Source organism: Equus przewalskii, chromosome 19, assembly GCF_037783145.1.
Source record: "Equus przewalskii isolate Varuska chromosome 19, EquPr2, whole genome shotgun sequence".
Taxonomy (NCBI): domain Eukaryota; kingdom Metazoa; phylum Chordata; class Mammalia; order Perissodactyla; family Equidae; genus Equus; species Equus przewalskii.
Genome location: NC_091849.1, coordinates 62,632,461 through 62,653,390, shown reverse-complemented (window position 1 = coordinate 62,653,390; position 20,930 = coordinate 62,632,461). Strand labels below are relative to the sequence as shown.

General features: G+C 41.2%; 2 protein-coding genes across 9 annotated transcripts in view; one reads left to right on the top strand and one right to left on the bottom strand.

The window, feature by feature from the left end:
• Positions 1-19,391, top strand: part of B3GAT2 (beta-1,3-glucuronyltransferase 2) — a 55,438-nt gene extending 36,047 nt beyond the window's left edge. The window contains exons 5-6 of one of the 4 annotated variants that reach the window (XR_011529842.1): positions 14,362-14,510; positions 14,588-15,447. Coding sequence is in view for 2 of the 4 variants with exons in the window: in XM_070584889.1 (XP_070440990.1) it covers positions 14,362-14,627 (266 nt within the window). In the remaining 2 variants the exon portion in view is untranslated. Of the gene's footprint in view, positions 1-14,361 lie in introns of all 4 variants that reach the window. The other 3 variants (XR_011529843.1, XM_070584890.1, XM_070584889.1) reach the window with 3 other exon arrangements.
• The window catches only part of SMAP1 (small ArfGAP 1), a 159,291-nt gene continuing 153,809 nt past the window's right edge, over positions 15,449-20,930 (bottom strand). For all 5 annotated transcript variants that reach the window (XM_070584886.1, XM_070584885.1, XM_070584887.1 and 2 more), the window contains 3 exons: positions 19,575-19,743; positions 18,366-18,679; positions 15,449-16,398 (listed from right to left, as the gene is read on the bottom strand). In XM_070584886.1, coding sequence (XP_070440987.1) covers positions 16,267-16,398; positions 18,366-18,679; positions 19,575-19,743 — 615 coding nt within the window. In that variant the 3' untranslated portion in view covers positions 15,449-16,266. The remainder of the gene's footprint in view (positions 16,399-18,365; positions 18,680-19,574; positions 19,744-20,930) is intronic.

Here is a 20,930-nt window from a genome sequence, read left to right as displayed (position 1 = left end):
ATGTGGCTGTCCAATGTTCCCAGCAACATTTATTGGAGAGTGTCTTTTCCCCATTTTATATTCTTTCCTCCTGTATCATAAATTAATTGATCATATATGTATAGGTTTAATTCTGGGCTCTCAAGTCTGTTCCGTTGATCTGTGTCTGTTTTTTCTGCCAGTACCATACTGTTTTGATTAGTATAGTTGTAATATACTTTGAAATCAGGGAGTGTGATGCCTCAAGCTTTGTTCTTCTGTCTCAAGATTGCTTTGGTTATTTGGAGTCTTGTATAGTTCCATACAAATTGTAGAATTATTTATCTGGTTTTGTGAAAAATGCCACTGGAATTTTGATAGGGATTGCATTGAATCTGCTGTGGGTACTGTGGACATTTTAACAGTATTAATTTTTCTAATCTAATCTAATTTGTGTCTTCTTCAATTTCTTTTCAGTTTACAGGTCTTTCATCACTTTGGCTACATTTATTCCTAAGTATTTTCTTCTTTTTTGATGCAATTTTAAATGGGCTTTTCTTAATTTCTCTTTCTGATAGTTCATTATTAGTATATAGAAACATTACACAGTTCTGTTTATTGATTTTGTATCCTGCCTGTATTTGTATCCTGTCTGTATTTCAACTTTACTGAATTCATTTATTCTAACAGTTTTTTGGTGGAGTCTTTAAGGTTTTCTGTATATAGTCATTGTCACCTGCAAAGAGTGTTTTACTTCTTCCTGATTTGGATGCCTTTTATTTGTTTTTCTTGCCTAATGGCTGTGGCTAGACTTCCAATACTATATGGAGTAAAAGTGTGAGGGTGGGCATCTTGTCTTGTCCTGATGTTACAGGAAAAGCTTTCAGCTTTTCACCATTGAACATGATGCTAGCTGTGGGCTTGTCATATATGGCCTTTGTTATGTTGAGGTATGTTCCCTCTATATGCACTTTGTTAAGTTTTTCTCATAAATGGATGTTGAACTTTCTCAAATGCTTTTTCTGCATCTATTGAGATGATACCATTTTTATTGCAGATGTTGAACCATCCCTGCACCCCTGGAGTAAATCCCACTTGATCATGGTGTATGATCCTTTTAATGTCTTGCTGAATTCAGTTTGCTGATATTTTGTTGAGGGTTTTTGCATCTGTGTTCATCAGGAATATTGGCCTGCAATCTTCCCTTTTTGTGGTATCCTTGTCTGGTTTCGGTATCAGGGTAATGCTGGCTTTGTAAAATGAGTTGGAAACATTTTCTTCTCTTCAATTTTTTGGAAGAGTTTAAGAAGGATTGGTATTAAATCTTTTTTGAATGTTTGGTAGAATTCACCACTGAAGCCATCTGGTCCTCAACTTTTGTTTGTTTGGAGATTTTTTATTACTGATTCAATCTCCTTGTTAGTAATTCTTCTATTCACATTTTCTATTTTTTCATGATTATTTTGGAAGATTGTATGTTTCTAGGACTTTATCCATCTTTTTCTAGGTTGTCAATTTGTTGGCATATAATTGTTCATAGTAGTCTCTTATGATCTCTTGTGTTTCTGTGGTATCAGTTGTAACTTCTCTTTCATTTCTGATTTTATTTATTTGAACCCTCTCTTTTTTTCTTGGTGAGTTTAGCTAAAGGTTTGTCAGTTTTATCTTTTCAAAGAACCAGCTCTTAGTTTCATTGATCTTTTCTATTTTTTTGTCTGCATTTCATTTATTTCCACTCTGAAATTTGTTATTTTTTTTCCTTCTACTAACTTTGGGCTTTGAGTTTTCTTCTTTTTCTAGATCCTGTAGGTATGAAGTTAGATTGTTTATTTGAGACTTTTCTTGTTTCTTGAGATAGGCCTGTATCACTATGAACTTCTCTCTTTTAACTGCTTTTGCTGCATCCCATAGATTTTGATATGTTGCACTTCCATTTTCATTTGTCTCAAGATATTTTTTGATCTCTCCTTTGATTTCTTTGTTGACCCATTGGTTTTTCAGTAGCATATTGTTTAACCTCCACATATTGATAATTTTTTTCAGTTTTCTTTTTGTGATTGATTTCCAGTTTCATACCATTGTGGCATGAAAAGATGCTTCGTATGATTTCAGTCTTCTTAAATTTATTGAGACTCATTTTCTGCAGTGCCATATGATCTGTCTCGGAGAATGTTCCATGTGTGCCTGAGAAAAATGTGTATTCTGCTGCTTTTGGATGGAATGTTTTGTATATATGTGTTAAGTCCATCTGTTCTAATGTGTCATTTAAGGCCGCTGTTTCCTTATTGATTTCTGTCTGGATGATCTATCCAGTGATGCAAGTCGGGTATTAAAGTCTCCTACTCTTATTGTTGCTGTTGACTTCTCCCTTTAGGTCTGTTAATATTTGCTTTACATATTTAGGTGGTCCTATGTTGGGTGCATAATTATTTATGAATGTTGTATGTTCGTGTTGGACTGGCCCCTTTATCATTCTCTAACGCCCATCTTTGTCTTTTATGACAGTCTTTGTTTTAAAGTCTGTTTTGTCTACGTAGAGCTACCCTAGCTTTCTTTTAGTTACCATGTGCAAGAAACATCTTTTTCCATACCTTCGCTTTCAGTCTGTGTGTGTCTGTTCATCTGAAGTGAGTCTCTTGTACACAGCACATAGATGGGTCTTGTTTTTTTAATCCATTAAGCCACTTTGTGTGTTTTGATTGGATACTTTAGTCCATTTACATTTGAAGTAATTATAGATAGGTATGTGCTTACTGCTGTTTTGTTAATTATTTTCTGGCTGTTTTGTAGTTCCTCTCTCTTCCTTTTTTCTTCTTTTGTTCTCTTTTCTTGTGGTTTGGTGCCTTTCTTTACTGTTATGTTTAGATTCTACTGTACATTATCATTATGTACTATAGGTTTTTACTTTGTGGTTCCCATGAGGCTACCATATATCAGCCTGTATATATACTGGTCTCTTTTAAGTTGATAGCAAATTAAGTTTGAACACATACTAAAACACACAGAATAAAACTCTACATTTTTACTCCCCCCACTCACATTTTATGTATTGGGTTTTTTTGTGTGTGTGTGAGGAAGATTCATCCTGAGCTAACATCCATTGCCAATCCTCCTCTTTTTTTTTGGTTGAGGAAGATTAGCCCTGAGCCAGCATCTGTGCCAATCTTCCTCTACTTTGTATGTGGGATGCCTCCACAGCATGGCTGATGAATGGAGTAGGTCCGCACCTGGGATCCAAACCTGTGAACTCGGGCCACCAAAGCAGAGCATGTGGAAATTTTAACCACTTGGCCATGGGCCCGGCCCCTACATTTTATGTTTTCAGTGTCACATTTTATCTGTTTTTATTTTGTGTATATCTTAATCAATTGTTCTAGTTTTATTTTTACTACTTTTGTTTTTTACCTTCATATTAGCTTTATAATTGATAAGTCTGCTACCTTTACTATATATTTACCTTTGCCAGTAAGATTTTCACTTTCTTGGTGAAATAGTTTCTTGTTACTAATTAGTGTCCTTTCTTTTCAGCTTAAAGGAGTCCCCTTAGCATTTCTTATAAGACCAGTTTGGTGGTAGTGAACTCTTTTAGCTTTTGCTTGTCTGGAAAACTCTTTCTCTCTCCTTTGATTCTGAATGACACCCTTGCCAAGTAGAGTATTTTTGCTTTCAGCACTTTGAATATGTCATACCACTCTCTTCTGGCCTGAACAGTTTCAGCTGAAAAATGTGCTTATAGTCTAATGCGGGTTCCCTTGTACATAACATGTTTTCCTCTTGCTGTTTTTAAGATTTTCTCTTTATCTTTTACTTTTGACATTTTGATTTATTGTGTCTTGGCGTGGATCTCTTTGGGGTCATTTTATTTGGGACTCTCTGGGCTTCTTGGACCTGGACATCTGTTTCCTTCCCCAGGGTAGGGAAATTTTCAGCTTATTTCTTAAAATAGGTTTTCTGTCCCTTTTTCTCTCTCTTCTCCTTCTGGGGCCCCTATAATTTGAATTTTCTTTTAGTTGTGATGTTGTTCCATAGGTCCTTTAAGCTATCTTGGCTTTTAAAAATCCTTCTTCCTTTTTGCTGCTCTGTTTGCATTGTGAGTTCCACTGCCCTGTCTTTCTGATCACTGATCCTTTCGTCTGCTTGTCTAATCTGCTGTTGAACCCCTATAGCGTATTTTTAGTTCAGTTATTCTTCAGCTCTGTGATTTCTGTTTGGAATTTTCTTATATTCTGTCCTTTTGTTGAAGTTCTCACTGTGTTCATCCATTTTTCTCCCAAGATCGGTGAGCATCTTTATGACCATTACTTTGAATTCTTTATCAGGTAAATTACTTATCTCTGTTTCCTTAAGGGTTTTTCCTGAGGTTTTGTCTTGTTCTTTCATTTAGAACATATCCCTCTGTTTCCTCATTTTGCATGACTCTCCATGTTTATTTCTGTGTTTTAGGTGAAACAGCTCTCCCCCATTCTTGAAGGAATGGTCACAGGAAGACTGAGAGTGTGCCTTGGTCTGTTGTCTGTGTGGTGCCCTGGTGGTGGTAGCCTGCCAACAAATGTCTCTCCGATTGTTTCAGTTTGGTAAGGGCCTAGAAATGCAGGGCCCCCAGCCACCAGTGCCAGGTGTTCAAGGGGCATCCACTGTTTACTGCGTGCACCCACAGGGTTTGGCAGGGCAGGGTCACGCCGTGGTAGAGTGCCAGGCCACAGCTGGGCTACAATGGAGCACCAGGCCAGGACAATTGGTGCCAGCAAGGTAGAAGGGAGAACACCAAAACAGAATCCACAAACACTGAGCTAGCAAGGTAGAATGAGAGTGCAAAAATGGCCCCTGCCAGCGATCCATCCCCAGTGGGAGTTCTAACAGACGCCCGCCCCTCAGCAGACACTTTAAGATTAGTTAGTGTATCTCCTTCACATACGGCCCAGATGCTTTCCACACTGCTGCATCTGTGCTGGGTCTTAGGGCAAGTGAGGCTGTGCATGAGCCCAAGAGCAGAGTCTCAGTTTCCTGCAGCCCTCTGGGTCTCCTCGATGTAAGCCCCGTGGGTTTTCAAAGCCAGATGTTCTGGGGGCTCCAGTGCAGATCTCAGGGGTTGGGGTGCGTGACGTTTTGGCAGGAGTGTGTCTCTGCCTCTTCTACCCATCGCAATGTGGCCTTTCTTTTGCCTCGAAAGAGCTGTTCAGCTAGTCTTTAGGTCTTTATCAGAGAGAATTGTTCCCTTTGTAGCCTAGAAATAGGCTATGGATATCTCTGTGGGAATAGGGGAACTCAGGATCTTCCTAGACTGCCATCTTGAGGTTTCTTGTTTAGACAAAGACTTTCAGTCAGCTATTTTAAATATATCCAGTCAACCAAAGGAAACCATGTCTAAATAACGAAAAAGAAATATGAGAATGATGTCTCATCCAATAGAGGATATAAAGAGGTAGAAATTATATTTTAAAAAAGGAATCAAGAAGAAATGCTGGAGTTGAAAAGTACAATAACAGAAATGGAAAATTCACTAGAGAGGCTCAGAGTAGAACTGAGAAGCTCAAAGAATCATAAAACTTGAAAGAAGGTAAATTGAGATGATTGAGTTTGAGGAGCATAAAGAAAAGAAAAATGAATAAAGCCTCAGAGACCTCTGGATGAAGAGTACCAATAAATGCATACTTGAGTCCCAGAAAGAGAAGGAAAGGACCAGAGAGAACAGTTGAAGAAATAATGGTTGAAAACTTCCAAAATTTGTATGAAAAACGTTAATCTACATACCCAAAAGCTTAATGGATTCCAAGTAGGATAAACTCAGAGATCCGCATGTAGACACATCAGAAGCAAATAGTTGAAAGCCAAAGATGAAGAGAATCTTGAGAGTAGCAAAAGAGAAGCAATTCATCACTTAGAAGTGATCATCAGTAAGACTGACAGCTAATTCCTCATCAGGAACCATGGAGGCCAGAAGGCAGTGAGGTGATATATTTAAAACACCAGAAAAAGAAAATTGTCAACCAAGAATTCTATATCCAGCAAAATTATCCTTCACAAATGAAGGAAAAATTAAGATATTCCCAATAAGTAAATGCCATGAATATTCACTGCCAGCATATATGTCCTACAAGACATACTAAAGGTAGTGCTTTAGACTGAAAGGATACTAGACAGTAACTCTAATCCACATTAACAAATAAGAACACCAGTAAAAGTAACTCCATAGATAAATTTAAAACAGTATAAAGGTAATGTTTACCTTTAACTGGTTTTTTTCTCCTCTCTGATTTAAAAGACAACTGCATGAAGCAATAATTAGAAATCTGGGTTGAGAGACATGCAATGTATGTAGATGTAATTTGTATGACAATTACAGCATAAAGGAGAAGATAAAAGAATGGAGCTATGTAGGAGTAAAGTTTTTGTAAACTATTGAAATTAAGTTGGTATTAATCTGAACTGGATTGTTAAAGTTAAGATGCTAATTGTAATCCACAGGGCAACCTCTAGGAAAATAACTCAAAAAACTATTGTAAAAGAAATGGCAAGTCCATTAAAAATCATATACTAGGAAATTTCTATTTAATGCAAAAGAAGATGGTAATGGAGAAATAGAGAAATGAAAATACATTAGACGTATAGAAAACAAATTGCAAAATGGAGATGTAAATCTTATCAGTGATTACATTAAATGTAAATAGATTAAATAATGCAGTCAAAAGGCAGATGGGCAGAATAGATTAAAACAAACACGATCCAACTTTATGCTGTCTACAAGGCAAACATTTTAGATTCAAAGACACAAATTAACTGAAAGCAAAAAGAAAAAGATAACATCATGCAAACAAGAATGAAAAATGAGCTGGAATGGCTGTATGAATAACAGGCAAAATAGACTTTCAGACAAAAATTGTTACTAGACACAAAAATGGTTATTTTATAATGATAAAAATGGCTATTCATCAAAAAGATATAACACTTATAAATATATATGCATCCTACAATAGAGCCCCGAAATACATAAAGCGTCAAAAAAAATGACAGAAGTGAAGGGAGAAATAGACAGGTCAGCAATAATAGTTGCAAATGTCAACATTCCACGTTCAGTAATAATAACTAGACAGAAGATCAACTAGAAGCGTTGGAAAGCACTATAAAGCTCGTAGACCAATGACATCTGTAGACACCTCACCCAACAACAGCAGAATGCACATGCTTCTCAGATGCACAACTGAACCTTCTCCAGGATAGACCATGTGTTAGGCCATAAAACAGGTCTCAATAAAGTTAAAATAAATGAAATTATACAAAGTATATTCTTGGACCAAACAACAATGAAATTATAAATCAATACCAAAAAGGAATTTGTGAAATTCACAAGTATGTGAAAATTAAACAGCACACTCCTAAACAACCAGTGGTCAAAGAGGAAATCATAAGGGATATTGGAAAATACTTTGAGATGAATGAAAATGAAACACAGCATACAAAAACTCATGGGGTGCAGCTAAAGTCGTGCTTAGAGGAAAATTCATAGCTGTGAATGCTTATATTAAAAAGAAGAAAGATCTCAAACAAATAAGCTAACCTTTTACCATAAGAAACTAGTAACAGAAGAGGAAACTAAACCCAAAATAAGCAGCAGGAAGGAAATAAGGAATAGAGCAAAAATAAATGAAATAGAGAATAAAAAAGCAATAGAGCAAATCAAAAAACCAAAACTCTATTCTTTGAAAGCATCATCAAAATTGATAACCCCTTAGTTAGACTGCTCAGGAAAAAGGAGAGAAGCCTCAGATTACTAAAATCTGGAATGAAAGCAGAAGCATTATTACCAACATTATAGACATTTTAAAAAAATATAAAGCTAAGAAAAATTATATGCCAACAAACTATATAACCTAGATGACAAGGACAAATTCATAGAAAGACTATTAAAACCAACTCAAAAGGAAACAGACAATCTGAATTGACCTATAAGAAATAGATTGAATTAGTAATCAACATAACTTCCTACAGAGAAAAGCCCAGTTCCAGATGGCTTTACTGGTGAATTCTTCCAAACCTTTAGAGAAGAATTAAGACCAGTTCTTCACAAACGCTTCCAAAACAGTAGAAAGGGGGGAACACTTTTAAAGTCACTCACACCAAAACCAGACAAAGACGTCACAAAGAAAAAACCTAGGGGGCTGGCCCCATGGCTGAGTGGTTAAGTTTGTGTGCTCTGTTGTGGTGGCCCAGGGTTTCACTGGTTTGAATTCTGGCTGCGGACACAGCACAGCTTATCAAGCCATGCTGAGGCAGCGTCCCACATGCCACAACTAGAAGGACCCACAACTAAAAATGTACAGCTGTGTACCAGGGGGCATTGGGAGAAAAAAGGAAAAAAAAGAAAAAAGAAAAAAGAAAAAACCTAAACCAATATCCCTTATGAATATAGATGCAAAAGTCCCAAACAAACCACTAGTAAAGTTAAAACAGCAACACAGAAGGAGGATTATACAACATGCCCAGGTGAAGTTCATCCCTGGAGTGTAAGGTTAGTTCATGCACAAAAGTCAATACATGTCACACACCACATCAGTAGAGCCAAGGGCAAAAGCCACATGATCAAATCAATAGATGCAGAAAAAGCACCTGACAAAATTCAACGTTCTTTCATGATAAAAACACTACACAGAAGATGAATAAACGAGGAATGGAACGGAACTTCCTCTACTTGAGGAAGGGCATCTACGAGAAACAGCCAACATCATACCTAATAGTGGAACGCTGAAAGCTTTTCCCCTAAGATCAAGAACACAACAAGGATGAGCCTGCTGATGCCGATTTTCACCAGTGTCCTGTGGCTCGTGGCAGGACAATGAGGCAAGAAAGGGGAATAAAAGCATCCACGTTGGGAGGGAAGAAGCACAACTCTCTCCTTTATCAACATGTTCTTTTACGTAGAAAATACTCAGGCACACACACACACATGCACGACACTCCAAAAGGCAGTGTGTGCTTCGCTAGGAAGTGTGTGAAAGGAGAGTCGGCCACCTCAGGAAGAATTGGAGAAAGGAGGAGAGGGGGTCCTGCCTCTCACACACTTCCTGCTCCAGCAAGTCCCGAGACTACTGTGTGTAGATACGTCAATTTGGAAACTGAAATAGTTTTTTCTTCTTGTTTAAAGTGGGTAGAGAGAGATTTTTGAGATCACCTGATGCTTACTGCCAACAGAAGAGTGTGAAGAGCCCAACATTCTAGTACAGTGATCCACAATGATTGTTCTAGACAAACAGCCATTTGACCAGACAGCAAAGGTACTGTCGCCAAAGACTGTCCTTTGGGAACTGGCAGTGGTTTTGACTTGTAGCAGCCTTGCTGAAATTAGATGATGTGTAGTTAGAGAGTGGGATGAGTGTGTGGAGGTGAGACGAAGTTGACACACAATTGAAGGAACTGATAAGCAATACTGACACTATTAACTCTGAAGGGAGAAGGGGGGTGTGCTGGGCTGGCCTTCTTCCTTTCCAATTTGTGTGCCTTTTTTTTTTTTTTTTCCTTATTGCAAAGGCTAGGACCCTCAGTACACTGTTAACTGAAAGTCGAGAGCAGACGTCCTTGCCCCATTCTTCAGGAGTGTAACATTCAATCTTCACCGTGAAGTACGATATTGGCAATAGGTTTTTGTAGATGCCCTTTCTCAGTTGAAGATGTTCATTCTATTCTTAATTTGCTGAGAGACGTTGTTAAAATTATGACTGGATGTTGGATTTTTGTCAAGTGCATTTTCTCCATCCATTGAGATAATCAGATGTTTTTTCACTTTTCAGTCTCTTAATTTGGTGAATTACATTGACTGATTTTGAAATGTTAAGCCAACATTACAGACTTGGGATAAACCTCACTAGTGCTAGTACTTTTTTTCTATTTACTTTTGGTCTTGTTTACTCTTCTTTTTCTAGTATATAAAGGTGAGAGCTTAGGTCATTGAGTTGAGACCTTTCTTCTCATCAAAAGAGTTAAGTATTTTTAAAAATTAATTTTCCATCTAAGTATTACTAGGTGCATCCCACAAATTTTGATTTGTTTTTTTCAATTAACCACTTTTTCATTTCCCTTTTGATTTGTCTTTGATCTGTATTTTATTTTGAATTATGTTTAGTTTCCAAATATTTTGGGGATTTTCCAAATATCTTTATCTCCTTGGTTTCTATTTTACTTCCATTGTGATCCGAGAAATACTTTGTACAGTTTGAATTCTTTTAGTTTTACTGAGATATATGGCCTGTCCTGACAACGTCCCATGTGCACTGAGGAGACTGTGTATCTGCTGTTGTTGGGTGGAGTGGCCCATAAATGCCAGGTCAAGTTGGTTGATAGTGTTAAGTCTTATATATCCTTGCTGGCTTTTCCAATTTGGAAAATTTTCAGTTATTTCTTAAAAAAAATTTTTGTTACCTCTCCCACCTTTCATTCTGTTTCTGTGCCTCCAGTGTGTGTGTACATGTATGAGTGTGTTGTACGTGCATGTGTGTCTTCTGTGTGTTTCATTTTGGTAGTTTCTATTGTTATGCGTTCAAGGTTACTAATCTTTTATTCTGCAATCTCTCGTCAGTTGTTAATCCCACTTTTTCATCTTTCCCACTTTTTTTTTTTTTTTTTTGAGGAAGATAGCCCTGAGCTCACATCTGCTGCCAATCCCCCTCCTTTTGCTGAGGAAGATTGGCCCTGAGCTAGTATCTGTGCCCATCTTCCTCTACTTTATATGTGGGACGGCTGCCACAGCATGGCTTGCCGAGCGGCGAGGAGGTCCACACCCAGGATCCAAACTGGTGCACCCCGGGCCACTGAAGCAGAACGTGCGAACTTAACCACTGTGCCACAGGGCGAGCCGTCTTCTTTCCCACATTTTTATCACGAGATCACTTTGGGTCTTTTTGTCTTCCATCTCTCCTTAGCGTGCTCCATCTTTCCTCGACCTTTTCAAACATATGAAGTATATTTGTGTTTTATTGTCCTTGTTCTGTAATTCTATCATCTGTGTCATTTCTGGGTTTGTTTCTGCTAGTTTTTTCTCTTCATTATGGAATTATCTTTTCCTGCTTCTTTGTACAGCTGGTAATTTCTGTTTCTCAGGCATTTTAAATTTTATGTTACTAGGTAAGATACATATATGTATATACGCATACACACATAGGTAATATGTGTAACATACATTTCTATACACATGTTTTTTCCTGGAATACAACTAAGTGGGAAACATTTTGATTCTTTCCAGGCTTTTAACGTTTGGTAGGTGGAACCAGCTCAGCCTTTAGTTTTGGGCTAATTTGTCCCCAGAGTGGACACAGTAACTTTGCAAGTACTCTTCCGGATGCCCCAGCTACCACCAGTTCCCTGTGGCTGTTAGGAGCATGGCCTCCGCCCAGCCCTGCACAAGCTCCAGGAGGTGGTCCGTGTGCTTCCTTCCAGTGGTTCTGTGCTTGGCCTTGGCCGTCTCACAGGCATTTGCTGATCCCGCTCAGCTGGACTTGAGGAGAGCCCTCTGCAGAATGGAGCTCTTTCCTCTCCAGTACTTGACTGTTATGGCCTCCCCCAATTCTCGATTCTGCTTCCTCCGCTCAAGGAGACTGCAAAGCTGAGCGAGTTCCTCCCCCCATGAGAGCCTGCAAGCTCGCTTCAGGCAGGAAGCCGGGCTGACTGCAGGGCTCTTGTTTGTCTCTCTCTTCTGAGATCTCTGTCTTGTGTGCCTCTTTCCCAGTGTCTGGAAGCTGCCCCCCCTAATAGTTTGTCTAGTTTTTAATTACTTAAGACAGTGGGAAAAACCAGTCCTTGTTGCTCCGTCTTGTCCAGAAGTGGAAATGGCTTGTTGGACTTTGAATGTCTCACAAATGTTGTTTCTGCTGACTAATCAGTAAGCATATACTGAGTGGCCCTGTCCCTGAGTGTGAGGGAACAAACTCCCACCCTCCACTGGAAGTCAGGACATCCTGCACTCAGTTGGCAGCCAATTTTCATTTCATTTTTTAAACAACTGACCAGGCAGAGAATCTTACTCCCATGATTTTTGTAAGGCTTCTAGTATCTCAAAAATCTACTGCAAACATCTTTAAAGCTAAATTAATTTCACTAAAATAGGGAAAAAGTACAACTTGTACTACTTGAGGCAAAATACTTGGAAATGAAGAACACTCAAGATATGTTGGGTTGGAAACTAATGGTTTAGGAACTAAAAACTCCTTGTCCACTTTCAGAGGGAGAACTTGAACTCTCCAGCTTCCCAGCAGGTCAGATGGTTCCCAAAAGGCATCCTGGGTTTGGCCTCATTAGCAGGTGGTTCCCATGCTGGCTGCAACCTGCCTCCTTTGAAGGGCTCCCTGAGCAGGAATGCGGCCCAAGAAATGGAGGTGGGCTCTGAGGAGCATCTGAAGCCCCTGTCCCATCTTGTATTAGAAAAGAGAGAGCCTCTCTGCTGCTGAGGCAGCCCCACTCAGATCTCCTGCAGGGAGCTGGCTTCCAGTTCTCCTCTCTCCAGTGAGGCCCGGTGAACAGCATGCAGCTTCCCACCTGCCATCAGCTTTGCTGAACTTGTCCGTTTGCCACGTAACTAACTGCTGTAAGAGCTACAAGGATACTACTGTGCTACGTATGGGAAGCAAGAAAATAACCTGAATCCTTCAGTGTCATGATGGTGAATGTGTACAATCTTAGGAGAAAATGAAGGGACTCAGGTCAGCATGCCTTCACATCATTTTCAGAATGACTTCTGCACAATGTGTGCCCTATTTTTTTATGAGAACGGGGAAATACAATCGGTACCTTGAAGCTATGTGAAAAGTATACCAAGAGCTTCAACGTGATTCAGAAGGGCAGACCCTCAACCAGCAAAAAGATGAATAAGCACATGAAAATAAAGCAAGGAATCAGAGTGACCTCTTAGAAAGGCCCTTCTCATGTTAATCTGAACCTCTAGCTTTCGGTTGAGGAGGCTGGGGCAGTTCTGCTGGGTCTGAGGGCAGCTGGCGGGACTTCCACAAGCCCTTTACCTGCACAGCCTGCTCTCCGGGCCTCGTGATGATGCTGGTGATGGGTTTCACTGATATACCACAGTGCCTTTTGCACCATGCTTCTCAGTTAGTGGAGTCTTCCCATGCAAGGGGTCTACCTGAGAGACAGAGCTGAGAAGGCGCCACACCTCTTGCAAATCAGGAAACGGAAGTTTCAGAACCAAGAACGGCTGAGTGACTTGGCCATTGTCCCATGGCAAGGACCCAGGAAGAACAAAAGGCTTCTAATTCCGAATCCAGTGTTCTTCCTGTGGGCATGCGCTGCCCCTCCAGGACTGGTGGGAGAGACCGCGGCCAGTTCTCGGGCTGATGCTTTGATCGTTCTGCTCCACTCAGCACCCGTCGTGCCCACCTGTCGTGTACAGCTTTGTGCTAAGTTTCCCACAAGGGCAGCAGGGCCTAGAGCATGGCGCTGGCTGGCGTGGCCTCTGGGGAGGATATGGGAAGTTCCTCATTACTGCCTGGTCTCATTTGCTACTTGCTTTGCTAACTATATTCTTGCAAAAAGCAGCATAAATCACTTCAGTTAATGTAGAGATGGGCAAAAAACTGCTGAGCAATGTTCCTGCGTTCTGGTTCTCACAGCTTTCGCTCTGGGGGTGCCTGGCGTACAGTGTCGCCTCAGTCCTGAAGAGCAGAGGTCCTGGGCTTCAGACTTTCAAAGTGGTTGTGAAGGCTGTAGAGTCTTTCACAGCCAAGCCTTTGACACGAGTTTATTAAACTACAGATTAGACAGTAATGAGTTTTCATATGACCAAACCATTGAAGGAAATTGACACTAGTTTATTTCCTTGAAAAGTGAAATACAAAAAACAAGTTTATCAGATGGCCGGCTATCTCCTGCACTGATTTCCAACCGCCCCTTTTCAGATTGAACCAAATTGGAAATTTAGACCAAAGAGTTATGTATTATTCATCTTCTGACTGACCGACTGTGTTTGTCAGTCTTCTAAATTCAAGCTCGATGAGAGCAGTGGTCTGGATGGCACGCGTACGGAGGACGTCAGAAGCAGGCTCTCACGGTGAGTCACTCTGAGGCTCCACAGCTACATCTGCTTCTCAGTTGTTCCCGCGTGTCACCCGCAGGGTGTGCAGCATCTTAGGCAGGTCGCCCTGAATTACCCACAGCCTGGACCCCCCCCAGTTTACAGGAGGCCGGTGCACATGCCTCTCCCACGGCACTGCAGGGGCTGTAGGGTGACCACTGGTCTCCTCTTGAGACCGTGATACATGTCAGGCTCGCGTTCAACTCTGTGAACCAACACCTGGCACAGAGCAGATACTGAAAAATTTTGATGTGACCAAAATTGTACATAGAAAAAAAGAGACGTATACCAATATTTTACTTTAAAGTCTTTTTTCTTTTTCCTAACTTTTCACAAAGGATTTGCTGTAAGCCTTCAAGTCATCTTGTCCAATCCAAAAGCTGTGTTTAAGCGGCGTGGATCCCAGCCGGGGATGCAGGAGTCTGACTTTCTAAAACAGATAACAACAGTCGAAGAACTGGAACCAAAAGCCAGTAACTGTACCAAGGTACTCATTTCACTTGTGCTGCCTGACCACGGCGAGGGTCGGCACTGTGTGGCTACCAAAGGTCTCCCTCCCCTTAGGTCCTCGTCTGGCACACTCGGACTGAGAAGGTTAATCTAGCCAACGAGCCAAAGTACCACCTGGACACAGTGAAAATTGAGGTGTGAATGCCGCAGCACCTGGTGCCATGTGCCTGGCCAGCAGGCGTGGAAGAGGACGCAGGGTGGCCAGGCTGCAGAGCCTGCAGGTACTGTCCACTCCAGTACGACAGCCTCGGTCGTCACCTGGCGGACATCTGCTCACGCAGAGCTTGTCAGCTGACATCAGCCAGCTGGATGGTATACGGTGTCTGTTTTTGTCTTCGTTGTTCTGCATGTTCTCCCTCCAACCAAACTGGAAGATGTATGTACAGCTCAGTGACACTGCAGCGACCATTCTGAGTGTTGCGTACAGTACAGCTCAGTGACACTGCAGGGACCATTCTGAGTATCTCGTAAAGTACAGCTCAGTGACACTGCAGGGACCATTCTGAGTATCTCGTAAAGTACAGCTCAGTGACACTGCAGGGACCATTCTGAGTATCTCGTAAAGTACAGCTCAGTGACACTGCAGGGACCATTCTGAGTACTGCGTACAGTACAGCTCAGTGACACTGCAGGGACCATTCTGAGTATCACATACAGTACAGCTCAGTGACACTGCAGGACCATTCTGAGTATCACGTACAGTACAGCTCAGTGACACTGCAGGGACCATTCTGAGTATTGCGTATACTTGTTTTCCCATTTGGCCTTATAATTGGTGGAAGTGAACAGGTTTCAGAAACAGATGACTGGTATTTCATCATCTAAATGTTCCCAATTCCTGACTTTGCAAGGTTAATTTTTGTAAGGTTAGTGGTAGTATACATCGTAGGAAATAAAACCCACAGAAAAAAGGTCTATGGATTCATCTGTTTAATATAGGGCTATAACATTTGTCAATACTAGGCACCATAAAATGTAAACACAATTACTGTCATAAACCTGGATATACCTTCAAGAAGTGAAAGTGGCTTTGTTTGGTTACCCTGTTTGCGTATAGCGCAGAGAAAGGTCTTCATGTGAGCACTATGTATAGAAGAGATCCAAATTAAGAGAGAGGCAGATAAAATCTGAATTCTTTCAACATTCGTTAAGGTACGTTTTGCAGGAACATCCAGGTTTATCTTCCTTTCACTAACCACGTTCCCTGTTAAGCACATCGTAACCACAGCACAGTGAAGTGAATGATGAAATCAGGGACTCTGGATACACCAGGAAACAGTGCTCAGTGACACACTGACATTCTATTTATATGATTACACATTTGATCGTACAGTACCTTCCTACAGGATTATGGGCTAATCTGGGGTGGGGCTTATACTGTTAGAGGTATTACTAACATGATAACTACTTCCCTTATATGCAAACATTAGATCTATAATTTTATCGAGAGTAAAACTGATTATGCAAGTTGACTGAGCAGCTTCTCAAACAATGTGGTTTATGAAATCATGGGAAACATGAGCAAAGCTGCCCTGGACACAAAATGGTTTCTCAACCTGCTTTTCACCACATCAGATTAAATCAGGACAGACCACATGGCCAATCAGGTAATTCTTAATATGAACAAATGGGGGAAAAGAAAAAAATATTATGTACATGAATAAACAGGGGACTCGATGCGCTCCAGCGAGGAGTGTCAGGCGGTGTGCTGGAGGAAGCTTGCGCTGCAGTTTTCACTTCCACAGCTGCGTGCTGAGAGTCTGACCCGATGAGCTTCCGGACCATCCTGCCGTGGTGCTGGGGGGCTGGCCGAGGCCCACAGGAGGGTTCGCCCCGAGAGTCATGCCAGCCATCTGCTGACTCATCTGTGAGACACAGAAGGCTCAGTCTAAGAGGCTTGCATCAGTCCTCACCCTTGTTTCCTTAGCCACAGTTAGACATTTGTAATAGTCACCCTGTTTTATTAGAAGAGATACTGAAATTTAACAGCAATTATAGTGTTTTTCATCAACATGAAAATCAGTCAAAGCCCTGGGTACAAGCAACAACATACAATTATTCCTGTACAGAAAGCAAAGAGCTACTCTGTTCCCTTCTTAGTCTTTATTTTCTTCCACTTTTTAGCCTGTCCATAAAGTGATCTCAATGTATCTATTCATCTTTTAGACTCAATTTCTTGTCCCCCAAAGATCAGCCACAACCCCAAAAAATGTACCAAAGCAATCTTTGAATTTGTATATGGTTATACGACGAGTCCACTAGTGTAACTTTCAACTGTACTAGGATATTGTGCTTTAACTACTAAGGACTAAGGACATTCTAGAAAGTGCAATAGTCCAAAATTATAAATTGCACATGATTGCTGTTAGAAATCTCAAACGGCTCTATATACTTACTTTCTGAGTATTAAAAACCATGGTCATAAGGCATACATTTTTTCTTTTGCTTAGCTAACCACATAAACATCTAAAATTAACTTTCATTATATGGTATAAGGTGTAAGATTACATGTATTTTTCTTCCAGACTGGAGTCCTGTTTGTATAGAAGCATCTTAACCCTTCCCTGTAGTTCTCTTCCTTCCAAGATTGATGATAAGTGAAGGGAAGGCAAGAAGATTTACCACACAGCACAGAGCAGGTTAAAAACCTGGGCTCAGGGTTGGACTATATTCTTAATAAAGACACTAAGATTAACCATGCCACTGATCATGCAGAAGTGTCTGAAGGGGCAGATCACTTCTTCATACCCACTAAAGGAGCTTTAACCACCTGTCGCTGGCCAGCAGGTCCCACTGAGGGAGACTGGAGGAGGACAGCGCTCCCCTCAGCATGATGGAGCAAGGGCTCACCCCGCACCTTAAGCTGAGCAGGTGTGCTTCAGCATGCTGCCTACACGGAAGCTGCTCCTGACATTTCGTACTTACAATGTCTGCGATTCCCAGAGAGTGGAGACCAATGTGATACAGCTACTCCTTTAAACGATGACAGTAAAAGTAACTTGCAGCATCATGGGGCAATACTGACCATTCCCCACATGCCCTCCAGGTAAAGCAGCTGCTAGAGCAGAAACCCAGATCAGCAAACTGAGAGCACAGCAAGCAGCACGTGCGAAGGGGAGCAGGAGTGCGAGCCTGGGCCATGGAGCCAGGAGTCAGGGGGCCCTCAAGGAGGAGTGGGTTTGAAGGAGGGAATACTGAAACATCAGCTCTTGGCTCTAAACTAATAAGTAGAAACAAGATTTTGTATATGAAGGGATGGCTAAGACAAATGTGGGCTTGTTCACATCTTATGGGAATTCTTGAACTAGTGATATTCTTTTTAAACATAAACATAATACAACTCTACAAAAATTTTTGGAAAGATTTTTATAAATCCATGGCCAGAAGCCACATGACATGCAGAACAGCCTAAATCCCTCATAAAATAGCACTTTGAGAATATGAGGCCAGATCTCTTTTCTAATTTGTGAGTTATAAAAAACCCAAAAAGAATTAGTAAAGCTAGTCGGTCTAACTGCACTATAACAACGCCCCAACACATTAGGAGCTGCGTTAGGGCCTTGTGCTAACGTAAAGGGGCAGACAGGGAGTCTCCGAGGGTCCCCAAGATGACTTCCACTGCTACAGTCTGAATACTCTCAATACAGGGCCAAGGACGGCTCATCTGTCTATCTGATAGAAGTTCAGGATATCTATAGACACTGTGACCTTATACAATATCCCTACTCAATTCTTTCTGCTAGATCGTTAGATTTAAATACAAATAAAACCATTTAGAAACTGAATCTGGTTTCTCTGATTTTGGAGAAATTGGAGAGTAAATGACCCCTACCTGAGAGAGGTTCCACTGGGGCTGTTGAGCTTGTGGCAGGCCAAACTTACTCTGGGGCACACCCATCTGGCCCACCATTCCTCCCTGGGCGCCAACAACGTTCGGAGGAAGGGGCATCACACCAGTTTGTGCGTTTCCCATGAACCCATTGGGCATGGGCATGGGCATGCCCACCATCATGCTTGCGCTCTGTCCCATCATACTTCCTATAAGGCCAGGAGCTGCAGGCACAGGTGCGCCCATTGATGGAAAACCTTGAAAAGCAGTTGGTGCTTGTGAGGTAAATGGTATATTTGTGGGTCCCATAAACACACCTGCATCATAAGAAGCAAGAAAAGAAAATGAAGAAAACAGCTGTTATATCCAGGTGCAGCACTCACCTCTGTAATCAAAGAAAAAGCATTACCACCTTTCTGAACTACCCACAGAAAAAATCTAATTCCAGTCTGGCTGCTCCGCCTCCTCAGACCCACTCACACCTGCACCTTCAGAGCTGTTATGTCCCGAATGCAGACACATCAGTTGTTAAGCTGAGCAAGTTTAATTCGGATAAAGGAATCCTACGCAACAGCTACAGAAAGCGCCCACTGTGAAACCAGGAGACCACGTGCTGCCTCTGCGACCTGCTCCACTGGCCCCTCCACCAGAGACGGAGCTGACTGTGTCTGCAGTTAATGGAAGCAGCTGGGATGTCACAGTTTCAGCTTCTATGTGAAATGCAGCTCATTATTTTAGACGAAATGGTCTGACATTAAAACTGTGTAAACAATAAATCTTACCATGCTAGTATTTCACTATAATCATTTAAAAACACCCAAAGCTTTTTTGGAATCCATGTGATAGTTCAGACTGTGGTGTTTACTTGCAGAGAAAATACCATACTGTACACAAAGTTATAAATTTCATGTAAATCCAATTTAAGTAATTCTTCAAAGATAATCCATGCCCTGTAAGCTTGTGAAACAATATTAAGTATTATGTGCACAGCTTGTTAATTCGAATGAATAAAGTTTTGTGAATCCTGTACATGCTTTTTAATTTTAACGCCTCATTCGGTTCAGTTTTGTAGTTGTATAAATTGCAACAACAAAAGCACCCACTACATAGACAAATAGGTAAGAAATATAAGTGATATTATCATAACCAGAAAGGATATCCTTTTAGTAACGTCACTGCAATTCACTGAAAGCAGACTTCAAGCTGAATTACCAGCACTCTGCTGCGGAAGGGTCCCTGTGCCATACAGAGACAAGATGGAGTCCTTGGAGAGCTGTTTCTTTGCCACCTCTTCTGATTTTGTCGTTTGCTCAGTGAAGAGATCCAGATCCCCAGAGGTTACTGTAGACAGAGCAGCAGCTGCTGGTACAGAGGACGTGCCCTAAGACAGACACCAAAACAAGCACTAAAACAAAGCTCATCCGTCACCTAAAGTCCAAGTGAAGTTATGACACTAGGCAGAAAGTAAACAACTGTGGAAGGTAAAACGGTGACGTTAGAGAGATCATTCCACAAGCCCACACACGAAAGAACAACATCGAGGATAAAGGCACAATGTTCCTACCCTGAACCTGTTCACGTAGCAGAGGTAGATCACAGCTCTTTCGTAATAAACTGCGTTCACCTGCTAGACTAACAGTTTCTGCCCATCATATCCCAACCACATGGTATGTGGCTCCTGCCTGAGGACCACCACTCCCGGGAGAGCCTCAGGCATCCTCAGCAACCAGTGCTTCAAGGAACTGGTGTCCCTTCCTTGGAATAAAGAACATTTCTACAACTACAGCAGACTGCAACCGGCTCCTGTAATGGCTGATTTTGTCTGTTTTGCAGGGGGGGCTTGTTTCCCAAAAGATGCATTGTGATATTTTTATAAGCCTAATCTAAATCAGTTTTTTTTTTTTTAAGATTGGCACCTGAGCTAACATCTGTTGCCAACTTTTTTCCCCCTTCTTCTTCTCCCCAAAGCCCCCCAGTACATAGGTGTATACTCCAGCTGCAGGTCCTTCTAGTTGTGGCATGTGGGATGCCCCCTCAGCATGGCCTGATGAGCGGTGCTAGGTCAGCGCCCAGGATCTGAACCAGTGAAACCCTGGGCCACCAATGTGGAGCAGGCAAACGTAACTGCTCAGCCATGAGGAGGCCTCTGGGTCAGTTTTACCCACCTGAGAACACTTCTAGTCTATCCAGAAATGAAGCACAGCAAACATCAGCCACTACACTCTCGACCCTAGCTTGCACTCCACTTTCAGACAAGGGGTGAATGAACATAAATGCAAATAAACTGCAGAGATTTAACACAAAACAAAAATTTTCACGTAATCTCCTATCTTGCACACAGTATTATACAATTACAACTGATAACCTGACTTTAATGATGTGGTCATTAAATATTCAATCACATTCACATTTGTTTACATGGACTTGTTTTAGATATGAAGAGTTTCAAAGAATTCTACCAAGACTAGTGTAAAAACTGGCTAAAAGTCTTCTCAAACTATAGAATAAAGTGAGTAGCAAGTAGAAGTTAAAGATCATGTATATGATTTGCCTTGAATTTAAACAAAC